This window comes from Grammomys surdaster, unplaced genomic scaffold (genome assembly GCF_004785775.1).
Source record: "Grammomys surdaster isolate TR1022 unplaced genomic scaffold, NIH_TR_1.0 258, whole genome shotgun sequence".
Lineage (NCBI taxonomy): Eukaryota > Metazoa > Chordata > Mammalia > Rodentia > Muridae > Grammomys > Grammomys surdaster.
Window position 1 is genome coordinate 2,544,182 of NW_021604699.1, and position 13,163 is coordinate 2,557,344.

Here is a 13,163-nt window from a genome sequence, read left to right on the forward strand (position 1 = left end):
AACTCTCAAACTTTCTTCTTTCTTCAGACTCATCCAGAGCAAACTTCCAACAGCAAGCAACATTTGTTTCCTAACAAACGTTTGTAACAAGTTTGTTTGTAAATGTATATGCAACTACCTTGGAGTCAAAGAAACTAAAGCAGAATCTTTGTTTGCTTTTCTGCTGTCTTGTTTTTGTGAACTAAGATCTCACTATTTAGCCCAGGCTGGCCTTGAATCTACAGCCCTCCTGTGTGTGCTGTTCAAGTGCTGGGACTACAGAAGTGAGCCACACATTGGCTCGAATGTACAATAAGCAACACAAGAGACTAAATCTGCCTAGCAACCATGAAGGCAATTCCACAGTGCACTTAAACTATGTGTGGTCACTCAGGCCTATAATCATAGTATATGGAAGGCAGAGACAGGGGGATCCAATTTCAGGCGAGCTAGGAGACATAATAAGATCCTGTCAAAAGAAAATGCCTAAGAAAAGACAGAATGTTTCTGGAATTCCCTCATTCATCCCACACACAGGGGGGAAAAATAAATAAACAGATTACTCCCTGTTAGGAATACTCCAGGAAATGTGGTAAAGGGAGAGTACTTTAAAATGTAAATTTAGGCCCGAAGTCTATTTCAAAATTTAAAAAAATAAAATAAAATAAAAAGAAGAAAGGAGCAGGCAGAGGGGGAGGAAGAGGAAATGGAGGAAGAAGAGGAGGAGGAAGAAAAAGATGAGGAGAAGAAGGTAGTATCAAAAAACAGGAAACAAAAGGATTACAAGTTCAAGAGTAAGCTGTGATACGCATGGAAGCATGAGAGAGAGGGGGGGGAAGGAGGGAGGGAGGGAGGGAGGAAGGGAGGGAGGGAGGGAGAGAGGGGGAAAAGGAGGGAAGGAGGGAGGGAGGGAGAGAGGGAAGGAAGGAGGGAGGGAGGGAGAGAGAGAGAGAGAGAGAGAGAGAGAGAGAGAGAGAGAGACAGACAGAGACCAATTAAACCCACTTAACTTTTTCCTTGAGGGCTCAATAAGGAACATATCAATGGCAATTTGCAGAACTGAACTGACTTTGACTATTGGTTGTATTATTCTTTTAGTCTACACTGGTAGGCATGCCCAACCTTTTGACAGGGTGACACAAAATTGTCATGTATATAGTTTATACTCAAGAACAGAACAGCATAGTTAACCCCCACCCCACCTCTACCCCCCCAAAAAAACCTTATCATGTTTTACATAAGTTTATAATTTGGGGTAGGGCTATCTTCAAGGCTGTCCTGAGCTTCCTCAGGTCCATGGGCCATCAGTTAGACATTTCTGGCAGCCACTGCAAAGCAAGGTTTTGTTTTCCTGGGACTTTCTATAACAATGAAAGTCATATTTTGGGATGTTGTCTGAGCCCTGAGCAAATCAAGACGGTTGGTGACTCTATAAACACCTCATTCTAGCTATGGAGGACACCTCATTCCTGATATGGAGGAAATCTCATTCTTGCTATAGAGGACACCCCATTCTAGCTATGGAGGACACCCCATTCTTGCTATGGAATGACCCAGCTCTTTGCAGAGTAGCTAAAGCCCCAAGTAGGAATGAAATGCACTGGGTCAAATGAAGTGCAGTCTGCTCCCATGCTTTAAGTAAAACAAGGAAACCAGCTGCTGGAGAGAAAGTGTCTCGACATGTCTACTATAAAGGCACGTCAGCAGTTGACATCATTCCCAGAGCAGCTCAAACCCTCTGGGCACCTGCCCACTGCACCTCTTAACCCTGTACTGGAATCTTCCACCTGGCTCAAAGTCCTCCTCCCTTCTCTGGAAAACCACTCTAAGGATGTAAATCACGTGTTCTGGCCATTGTTAGCAAGAACCTAAGTGGAGAAAAGAATGTTCAGTTTCACACACGCGAAAGACTCTTCCTTCTCCCAGATTTTTATGGGACAGGCTAATCTTATCAGATGGTTTTCCCAAGCACATACCTACCCCAATGAGGCTAAAAACCCAGCATTAAAAACCAATGCTGTCAAATATTTTATTAGCCTCTAAGTTTTTCTAGAGATGAAATCAAAGCAAAAAGGAAGCTACTGTCTTAATAAATTTAGGGAAAGGCTGGAGGGCATCAAGAATTAACCTTAAAATGTAAACAAAGACTCACCGTTCTTGGAGCAAACATTTTAGTAAGTGAAGGCTGTGGAATCCATAAGTAACTGGGGAGTGTAGACTGGGAGAGTTGGGGGGGGGGTGACTAAGGAGGCCTGGGAACTCTCAACAGGGGAGAGCAAGGCCTGCAGAGCTCACATAGATCTCGGCCTGTGTGTGAAATGCATGCACAGGAGCTCCAGACGCCTGGCTGGCTCTGAGAACCAAAAGGAAAATTGTTTTCTCACCATCGTGAACTTGGAAAGCCAAGGTCGTGATCTTCTGAGTGACAATCATCAGAGGCCTGGAGAGAGGACAGAAAATGGAAACTTTTTCACAAAAAAGAAACTTCTATTTCTTTGCATGGATGGTTTTCATTTCTAGATTAAATGCAGAAACAATGAATCCAAAATAATCCATTTTTATTCCCCTTGCAAATTGCTTTACATATGCATGCGTAACAGTACTTGCTGTGGCGCTCTGTTCTCGGGTGCTGAGATAGCCTTTGCCATCTGAGATAGTCAGGGATAGCCCGGATAGCCCACATGAGACCTTCACACAGGCCAATAAACACTGCATCATGGAAGGATAAAGAAGGGCCAGCAAGATAGAAAGTTCTTTTCCATGTTTCTTGCCTAAGAGTTAGCTCACATAGTTTAGATGATGATAGACTAGACTGTTGCGTCTGTATGAATGCACTCTGGGATGTTCAAATAATAACAAAATGCTACCTTTCACAAATCATGCTCTCAGCATTAAGAGATATGGGACTGTTGTTGGCTTCTTCATCCACATCTACTGAAGTCTGTTAAAGGGAACTTGTACGTATACATAGTAAGATATATTTTTATTTTTATTTTTGTTTTTCGAGACAGGGTTTCTCTGTGGAGCCCTGGCTGTCCTGGAACTAACTCTGTAGACCAGGCTGGCCTAGAACTCAGAAATCCGCCTGCCTCTGCCTCCCAAGTGCTGGGATTAAAGGCGTGCACCACCACCGCCTGGCCAAGATATATTTTTAAAATGCAGCTGTCTATAAATAAGCCATTTGTTAACAAAAACCTTAACTTGGTAAAGCCAACCATTTTTCGAGGGGGACATGAACAAACTTCTATTCATCCCAGACAGGGCACCAATGAAAGACAAAAGAAATGGATTCCCTCAAGTCTTGCATGCTGACCCAGTGAGTTTAACTCCTGTTAAGCAGGTTAGTGTATGAAGAGCTACCAGCAGGAACATAAGCAACTTATGGGCAGCTACTGTACTGAAGAGAGCTCTTTCTCGCCTCCGTGTGCCCCAGCAAATATCGACAGCTTGTATACCCTAGAGGACATGTAAGACCCTCAGGGACTTTAAGGACTCCTCCATCTTGTGAGGAGCCTCACACGCCTTGTCAGTGGGTCCTATCATGCGCAGGACTTGTGGGACAAATTGTAACTATACTAATTTTAAAACAGCAATGGCTGTGTCATGCACAGAGGATACACTCTCACAATAGCCTAAAATAAGAATTTACCAGAAGAAAAAGGAAGTTAGGATAACTGGATGATAGTAAGGATAACCATTTTAACTTTCAGCTACATATATCACATGCCTGTAAGGAGGCAGGAAGACCAGGAGCTGGGGACTAACCTGGGTTACATAGAGAGACCCTGTCACACATACACACAAAACATTTATGCTTCAAAGTAAAGAATGTGAAAATATTTATAAATCATATATTTTACAACTTTTTTTAACAGACAGTTTAATTTAAAAGTAACCATAAAATCGCAAGGAGTAACTCTCGTGTGTGTGTGTGTGTGTGTGTGTGTGTGTCTGTGTGTAATGGATAATAAGCACATGAAAAGATGGCAGTTAGTAATTAGCAGTCACAGAAATTCAAGTAGGAACCACCGTGAGGTACCATTCCCAAGCACCAGAACTGCTGTAATCAAAATGATGATAATGACAAGTGTTAGCAGGGATGCAGAGACATCAGCACCCTTGTACACTGCTGCTGAGAGCATGTGATGGTTAATTTTGATCATCAACTTGACTTGATTAAGAAACACATAGGAAATTAATGAAGCACACTTTTGGCTGCGCCTGTGAGTGCATTTTGAGAGGTTTACCTAACGAGGGAAGATTCACCCTCAATGCAGATAGCATTATGCCACAGGCTAGAGTACCAGACTGAATCAAAAGCGGAATGAGCTGGAGGGATGGCTCAGAAAAAATACTAACTACTCTTTGAAATCTTCCCACATATGACATCGTGTCTGCAGAAACCTAATACCCAATAGGCAGGATTTAAATCAACATAATGCCGTGCTTAAAAAAAAAAAATGTAGGTCTGTCTAGAAGGGAAGACATCTGTGCTCTGCCAGAATACATAACAATACTTAACAGCCAACAAGGAGGTAACCAGGTCAGGCACTCTAGGGCAGCAAGCCATGCCATGCTCTTTTATGGTGAAAAATAATTGAACACCATGGTTTTAGTCCTTGTAATAATAAGGGTTATCTCAGAGCTTCTAGAAGACCAATTTGGTCATACAGATCCACGTATCTTTGTAGCTCACCCTCTTGATGTTCAGGAAGACCTCTGCCCCACAGTGTACAACAAAAGCTAAGAGCTATTTTTCTTAAAAGAGGTTTACTATATATAGGCACTGCATTCAAGGTAATTTTTAAATATGTCCTTTAAAGCATCATCATTTTCTTTCCAAAGCCTTTCTATGTTCCTTTCCTTTATTCTTAAAACCTGGAAATGCTAAGAATCAAATCCTATGCAAATCCCAGTATATATTTTTAAATGTGTGCTACATTCTTTGGTAACCATGCTATCTGAAAACCACATAAGGCTTCACACTTAACCCGTACATTTGCCATAGTGTCTGAACAGAGTTACATCAATGACATGATAAAGTATCATTAAATTAGCCTAGAATTCCATCTCTGTAAAAAGAATACATTTGTTTTCAACTTCCAAGGGCTACATTAAATGTAGTCTATTGCACAAACATTTAATAGTCTAATGTGCACAAACATCTCTCTCCCACCCCCTCATATTACCAAGGATTAAACCCAGGGTCTCATTATGCTACAGACATACTCTATTCTGAGCTATATCCTCAGTTCTTTCTTACGAGTTTCATTGAGTTGCCCAGGTTTTCATTCTTACTATGAAGCTCAGGCAGGCCTTGAACCCATGACACTCCTGCCCTCAGTCTCCTGAGCAGCTACAATTATAGACTTGTACTGATAGGCCTGGCTTAAGTGTCTGTCTTATTTGAGACCTTATCTATCCCCAAAAATGTTTCACTCAAGAAATCTGCTATACATGTATTTTCATTTGAATATCAGCTTCTCAAAGTATGCAGACTAATACAGTCAACAAAGTCAATAAATACTAACTACTCAACATGACATCTCTACCACCGGAATATGTAAAAAAATATGTTTAAAAAACTCCACATTGTTGTTAAGCCTTAGAGAAGACATTGTTTGAAGGAGGAAAAAGAGGAGGAGGAGGAGGAGGAGGAGGAGGAGGAGGAGGAGGAGGAACAAGAACAAGAAGAACAATAAGAAGAAGAACAATAATAAGGAAAACAAGAAGAACAAGAAGAAAAACAAGAACAGGAACAGAAGAAGAAGAAGAAGGAGGAGGAGGAGGAGGAGGAGGAGGAGGAGGAGAAGGAGAAGGAGAAGGAGAAGGAGAAGAAGAAGAAGAAGAAGAAGAAGAAGAAGAAGAAGAAGAAGAAGAAGAAGAAGAAGAAGAAGAACGACGAGGAGAAGGAGAAGAAGAAGAACAAGAACAAGAAGAACAACAAGAAGAAGAAGAACAAGAAGACAAAGATGAACAAGAAGAACAACAACAAGAAGAACATGAAGAAAAAGAAGAATAACAAGAAGCAATAGCATCAGTGAGTGAAATGTTATCTAGTAATATGTGCATGTAATAATATTATACACTATCTAATTTGTACTTTCAACAGCTGTTGCTTACATTTGAAATATCTAACGAAGTTTTTAACAATTTACACAAAAAGAAAAACGTGGCTCAGCAGGTGAAATACTTTCTGTATTAGTGCAGAAACCAGAGTTCGGGTCCCCAGAACACACATAAATGTTAGGTGGTTGTGATGACCTGCCTATAATCCTGGTACTTAGAAGGCAGAGATAGGAGCCCTGGGGCAAGCTAGTTAGCTATGCTAGCCAAATTGGGAAGCTCTTGGCTCACATCGAGCCTTCAACATCTAAGGTAGAAATGATCAAGGAAGACACGCAACATCCACACAGTTGTGTTTCCCCATCTTCAAACATGTGTGCACCCACATATATACACATCCACAGATGTATGCACACTGCATACAAGAAAGTAAACAATTCACAGAGAAGTCATGTGTTTATATATCTAAAATCCACAAGCTAGAACCAGAAGCTGTCTTCCAAAAGGAAAAGTGGTCCTGAACCCTGGTGACTTGAATCTGCCAGCATGACAGGACAGCACCAAATGTTCCTTCACAGAACTACCCGACACTCACTGTTCTATAGTTATGAGTGTCTCTAAATGTGCACTGAGATCTACCAAGTATAAATACAGAGGTTATATAAGGTAATCAGACTTGGGAATTAAATACTTCGACTAAAAACTGTAATTCCCATATATATTTCAATAAAATGAAACAATCTAAGATACATCTGTTGACTTATGATTCGTAACCATGCTCATTTTTGCCAAAATTGTAAAGCTTAACATACAGAATGTGGTAGCTAATATATTATCAACTGACAGGATCTAAGCCCACCAATAAGACAAGCCTCCAGGAGCACCAGTAAGTGAGTCATAGATCAGGCCGGCCTCTGGGAGCACGTGTATGGAATTTTGTAGATTAGCATAGCCTCTGGGAATACCAGTGTGGGCTTGTGTAGATTAGGCTAGCCTCTGGGAGCACCTGTGAGGGATTCTGTAGATTGAGCTAGCCTTTGAGAGTATCTGTGAGATATTCTGTAGATTAGGCTAGCCTTTGGGAACTAGCCTTTTGTGAGAGGTTCTGTTTATTAAGCTTGCCTCTGGGAGCATCTGTAAGGGATTTTATAGATTACATTAGCCTCTAGACACACCTGTGAGGTATATTCTAGATTAAGCTAGCCTCCAGGACCACCTATGAGGGGTTTTCTACATGAGGCTACCCTCTGGCATGCCTGTGAGGGACTATCCTGAACTCACAATGCAAAGATAGAAGAAGAAAAGCACAAGAAGAAAAGCAAAGATACACAGACGGTTCCCTCAGGCAGCTGAAGTGTGTCTTCTGAGCTTGAGCTGGGCTGTTACTTTTTACCATCCACCCTCAGCCACAGCCTTAGATTTTCATGCTCATCGATCTCAGACTGTGCTCTGGGTCTTGTGGGCATCTCTGAAACCAAAGGGGACAGGCCAGCATGGGGAGCAGAGCCATCTCCCTTCTGTGCCATCCTCGCCCCTTGATTAAAACAATAAACAACAAAAATCATACTTTTTATTCTTGCACTTAAGGTGATTTGTAATTTGGATAAAGAAATATAAGTGAGGAGGGAAAAGGAAATACAAGCACAGAAATGAAGTCAGGAAAAATAGGCAGATGAATATAAGTTTGGGGCAAACAGACAAACAGTGATAATCCCCAATCACAACCACTCACAACAATGACAGCCAACACACACACACACACACACATACACACACACCTCTTTTGAAAGATTTAAGCTCTATTCTTTGGCCCTGACCAAGAACTTCTCATTTCAATGGAGCACTGGGCAAATGGAACAGCATGACTTCTGTCTGCAGAATTAAGCTCCATGTGACTGCGCTACAGACCAAAAGCCTCGAAGTAGCCTGAAGGGGGAAGGATGTGATGAAAAGCTATCCTTCGAATCTCTTAGTACATGTGTTCTCTTTCCATATAGAACCCAATTACGTGGACATCGGGCTGGCCATCAGATGGGTGGCCAGACATCATAAAGCAACAGAGGAAAATACCATCCAGGGACAATGGGGCAAGCGGCCACCAGAAGGAGGAGACTGAAGTCATAGTTCTAATGTGCACCCAAGAACACAAATGGTGAGTATTTCAAATGTTAACCATGAATCTCCGTGATCTGGTAATATGCATTTAAATATATTTAAATAACATTCGCGAGCCGCCATTATGATACTACTAATAAAACAATTATAACACCACTAGTAATGGCCCCTCTAGGAAGAACCTGTCTCACGTTCGCCATTTCTTCCCATTCCCTCTCTACAGATATCCAAGTTCAGAGAAAGAAAGAGATTCATCTTACATGCTTTAAAAGCATTTTGTTCTTCCCCTGCTTCTTTTGGGGAGAGGGGGTGAGATAGTGTCTCACTCTGTAGCCAACTCTGCCCTCCAACTCAGGATAATCCTCCTGCCTTAACCTCCTGAGAGCTGAGTCTGCCGATGTGAGCCATTATACCTCACTTAAAATCCTCATTACCAATGGCAGCATTAATTAGCTCTTTGATTTAATTGTGCAGATTTTTTTAGACCATTTAGCAGACTACCAGGTTTTCACTATTAATGGAAATAGCTACAACTCCTGAATAAATTTATTTCCTCACCGTCATTCAATTCCTATTAACTTCACCTATTATAGAATATGAACTTCAAAGGAAATTCTTTTTTGAAACTCGTAGGAAAATTGCCTTCCAGAAGGGTTAGATGTATTTATATTTCCACCGGCAGTGTGGGAGAGTTCACATTCTATGTTTTCAAAAACACTTGGGTGACCTGAATTGCCAACATGGGGTTGGGGAGGGGGATGATCTGCCTGGATCTGGCCTGGATTGGAAAAAAGAAGTAAGAGTTCTGGCTGCTGCCTTCAGAAAAAAATAACTTCCTTTGCACCCTTCTGTGGGAGCAAAAACAAGAATCAATTCACTACAATAAGCTTTAAAAATATCAGCTTTGCTACAATTGCAGAGTTCCCCCAGGGAAAGGGGTACATATTCTAATGCCTTCTGTAGCCACGTTCACAGAGAAAACATGAAGATATTCACAGCTATTAACACATGTATCGATTTAAATTCCATTAGCAGCACTGACGAAGTACATCGTGTGTGTTTTCTTTCCAGGTTCAGCCCACAGCGACTTGATTACTTTTGAATGATAAATACATTTTCAAGTCTTGAAATAACCTAAAGTCTAAGTGCATATGTTCCCCCAAATTAAAGATATCCATATATGTTCTGACACTAATCACATCCAATCTCACTAAATGCCTGTCTGTACGCTTACACTAATGGTACAATAAAGAGCGCTAAGCACTGAGAGTCATACTCACAAGACAGATGCTCCCACATCCAGCTGCTTTGTGACATCTATCTGAAACTTTATCTCTTGACAAAGTCCGAAACACCACATTTCAATTGAAAGAAATAGCAAGGCTAAGTCAACTCCACTGTAAAAGAAAGCGTGTGTCTGCTGCATATTTACAGTAAGAACCAGCATTCTAGGCCAGGGAGACGGTTCATCCAGTAAAGTGACTGCCACCAAGCCGGAGGACCTGAGTTCATTCCTCAGGACTCACACAGCATATCCTCTGACCTCCAACACAGGTGCTGTGCCCTGCACACACACACACACACACACACACACAACATAAATAAGTACAAAATATTTTTAACATCTAAAAAGTAATAATGTTGATCATTTTTAAAAGAATTAACATTGGTAAAGATTCCCTGTAATTGTCAATTTGTGATTGAAACCCTTTATCAATTTCAGAATGGGGAGTACCTCTCCATTTATGTTGATGGATAATTATCCAGGAAGATAGGTTTATATCTGCCATTTTCATTTAAAAGGGAAAAGAAAAATATGAATAAATAAATATTAACAAGAAAGAATGGTGGTGTACACCTTTAATCCCAGCACTTGGAAGACAGAGGCAGGTGACTCTCTGAGTTTGAGGCCACCCTGGTCTTACTGAATGAGTTCCAGGACAGCCAGGAATACACAGAAAATTTCTCAAAACAAACAAACAAACAAACAAAATAGAAACAAACAAACCTCCATGTAGTAGATAGCCACTTAGCCATCAGAAAACCAAGTCAGGGACAACCTCCAAGCAGGGGGCACGCCCTCTTTGCTTCTGCTTCCCTAACCACTTACTTGCAAGCTGAACACTCCGCAGGTTTGTGTGTAACCTCCAGAGATTCCTTACAGGAAACTTAAAAAAAAAAGAAAAGAAGCCACAAAATACACACCACTTGAGGAAATTCAGCATGACTCTGCTTGCAGAAAGAGGCAGGAGCTAATTTGCACCTTCCTTGTAGGCAAACACAGCATCAGCACTGTGGTGTAAGCACGTGACTATTTTCCCCAAATGCCCTTAAACTTCCTCTTCTAGTAACTTTCCATGATTTGACCATACTAAAAATAAAGCAAATGATGACGAATGTATGATGCATGCCCATAAAACCAACATATATCTGAGAGAGTTCAAGCCCAGTTTATGCTCTGGAGAAGAGACCAACCTGGAATACACAGCAAGACTGTCTGGGGTGGGATACGATAGGGCAGAGAAAGAAAAAGAAAAGGAGAAAAATTTAGGATGCTAACAAGACAAATGGGGGAGGAGGTACAAGACAAACATCCCACATCCCAGACAGCGGTGAAGCGTATTGACTGATGTGTGTCGATCCATCAAAAGCTAAAGAATCATGAATCAATGCATATGAGTTGCTTAAAGCTGCTATGACAAATTGCCACACACCAGATGGTTTACAAAAACAAAATTTGGGTTCCAAATTTTTTTTATTTTTATTTATTTATTTATTTATTTATTTTTGGTTTTTCGAGACAGGGTTTCTCTGTATGGCCCTGGTTGTCCTGGAACTCACTCTGTAGACCAGGCTGGTCTTGAAGGAGTTGGTTCCAATTTTTAAATTCATGTCTCTCAACAAAAGTCCAAAGCTAATCAGATGTGCACATTGGTGGCTCTTTCTGGAGGCTTAGCGGGGCAATCTGCCCCATGCTTCTTCCTGACTTCTGCTGGTTGACAATCCTCACCCTAGCTGGACTCAGGCTACACCTATAATTTCTACCTCCACCTTCACACAGTTGTCTTCCCTCTGTGTGTGACTGGGTCTGTCTACCCAAACCCTCTTACAAAGGCACCAGCCAGACTGCATCTAAAGCATACTCATTAACTCGTGGTCACCGCATCCTGATTGATCACATCTGCAAAGATGGCATTTGAAAATGAGGTTGGAGGCAGAGGCGGAGTGGACAGGAGTTTGGAAAGGACACACGCGTCTGGACATGGCCACATGTTAGTTTTCTACATGGTCTGGATTATGAGAGCACAGTCCTTCTACAGCGGTGCCCATTCCTGTGTCTCATCTGTGCCTGCTATACACAGACTTCCCAGTCTATGTGTGCTGAATAATGAATGAAGGAGCCTTTGATGTAGGACCAAGGCCTTTCCTTGGCTTGTAGCTCTCCTGCACAATGGCAGCTCTTGCATAAACCCCACCTGATATCTCTAGGGTCATTTCCTCTAGCATAAAATCATGCTAGAGGGAGGTTTAAAATAAAGGGTGCTTGCAAAGTAATCTGAGCAAAGAATCCTTAATATTTGCAGCATTCTCCAATGCTCCAACAACCTTGTCCACATTAAATTCAACAGTCATTATTTTTAATGTACTAAACTTCCTTCAGTGGCTTTCCAAAGTCCCAAAGCTGGTTTTAAACAAACTACTATCTCTGGTTTCATATCAATATATCCATGTTTATTTATTTTCATTTATACATATACACACATATTTATATACAAGTATATATATATATATACACATATATACATATATATACTCAGCTTCTATGTAAACTGAGATAGTTCATTTTAGGTGCCAACTTGATTACATTAAAGGGTGCTCTTCCTTTTGGATATGTGTATGAGGGTGTTGAGAATCAGAAGTGTAAGTGAAGAAGCCCTACCCTCACTGGGATCCCTGGTGGAATTGCCCAGGAAACTGCAGGCCTGGCCAGGAGAGTCAAGTATGAATTCTTCTAATTCTGTGCTGCAACATCCATCTTCTCCCTTCAGACATCTGAACTCCAGGCTCTTGGACCTTAGTCTCTGACTCAGTCAGAGATTCTATTGCTGTGATAAAACACCAAAACCAAAACCAACTAGGGGAGGAAAGGGTTTATTTGGCTTCCATTTCCATATTGATGTTCATCATCGAAGGAAGTCAGCACAAGAACTCACGCAGGGCAGGAACCTGGAGGCAGGAGCTGATGCAGAGGCCATGGAGGGGTGCAGCTTACTAGCTTGCTCTCCATAGCTTGTCCAGCCTGCTTTCTTATAAAGGCCAAGATCACTTCCCTAAGGTGTTTCCACCCACAATTAGCTGGACTCTGCACGTCAATCACATATTAAGAAACTGCTCTACAGGGCTTCCTACAGCCTGATCTTATAGAGGCACTTTCTCCTCTCCACTGACTCCAGCTTGTGTCAAGTTAACATAAACTAGCCAGCACAGGCTCTGAGATACAAGAGCAGCCCTTGAGCCTGATTACCATCAGCCTGCCTCAGCCTGGGAGTTACAACTTCAGGTGGGTCTTCTTGGTCTTCACAATAACATGAGGCAATTATCTTAATAAGTCCCTTAATATTTGTGTGTATGCATGTGTATGCTCACACACACACACACACACACACACACACACATACACAAACACATAATTATCTCCTGTTGTTCAGCTGGAAAGCTCTAACACAACTGGAATAAACCAGGGTAGAAAACACAGAAGACACATGAAGGGGGTTGGTCTGGTACTGCTATGTGTTCAAATGCTAAATACTGACCCCCAAGATCTGATTGCCTGCTGATCAGGAGATCCTCATGTACACCAAATGATGTTTCATTCCTTGCTTCCCAAGTTAATTGATCAATAAAAGGCTAAAGCCTCTGATTGGGCAGTAAATAGAGGTAGGCACATTTTCAGTTTTCTGGGTGTGCATTGCAGGTAGAGAGGGGAGGGAGAGAGAGAGAGA

The 13,163-nt window shown here is 41.6% G+C and overlaps 1 protein-coding gene across 1 annotated transcript in view; it reads right to left on the reverse strand.

Annotated features, from left to right (window-relative positions):
* Positions 1 to 13,163, reverse strand: part of Mboat1 (membrane bound O-acyltransferase domain containing 1) — a 103,266-nt gene that overhangs the window by 24,614 nt on the left and 65,489 nt on the right. The window contains exon 5 of the mRNA XM_028775687.1: positions 2,364 to 2,419. Within this exon, the coding sequence (XP_028631520.1) occupies positions 2,364 to 2,419 (56 nt within the window). The remainder of the gene's footprint in view (positions 1 to 2,363; positions 2,420 to 13,163) is intronic.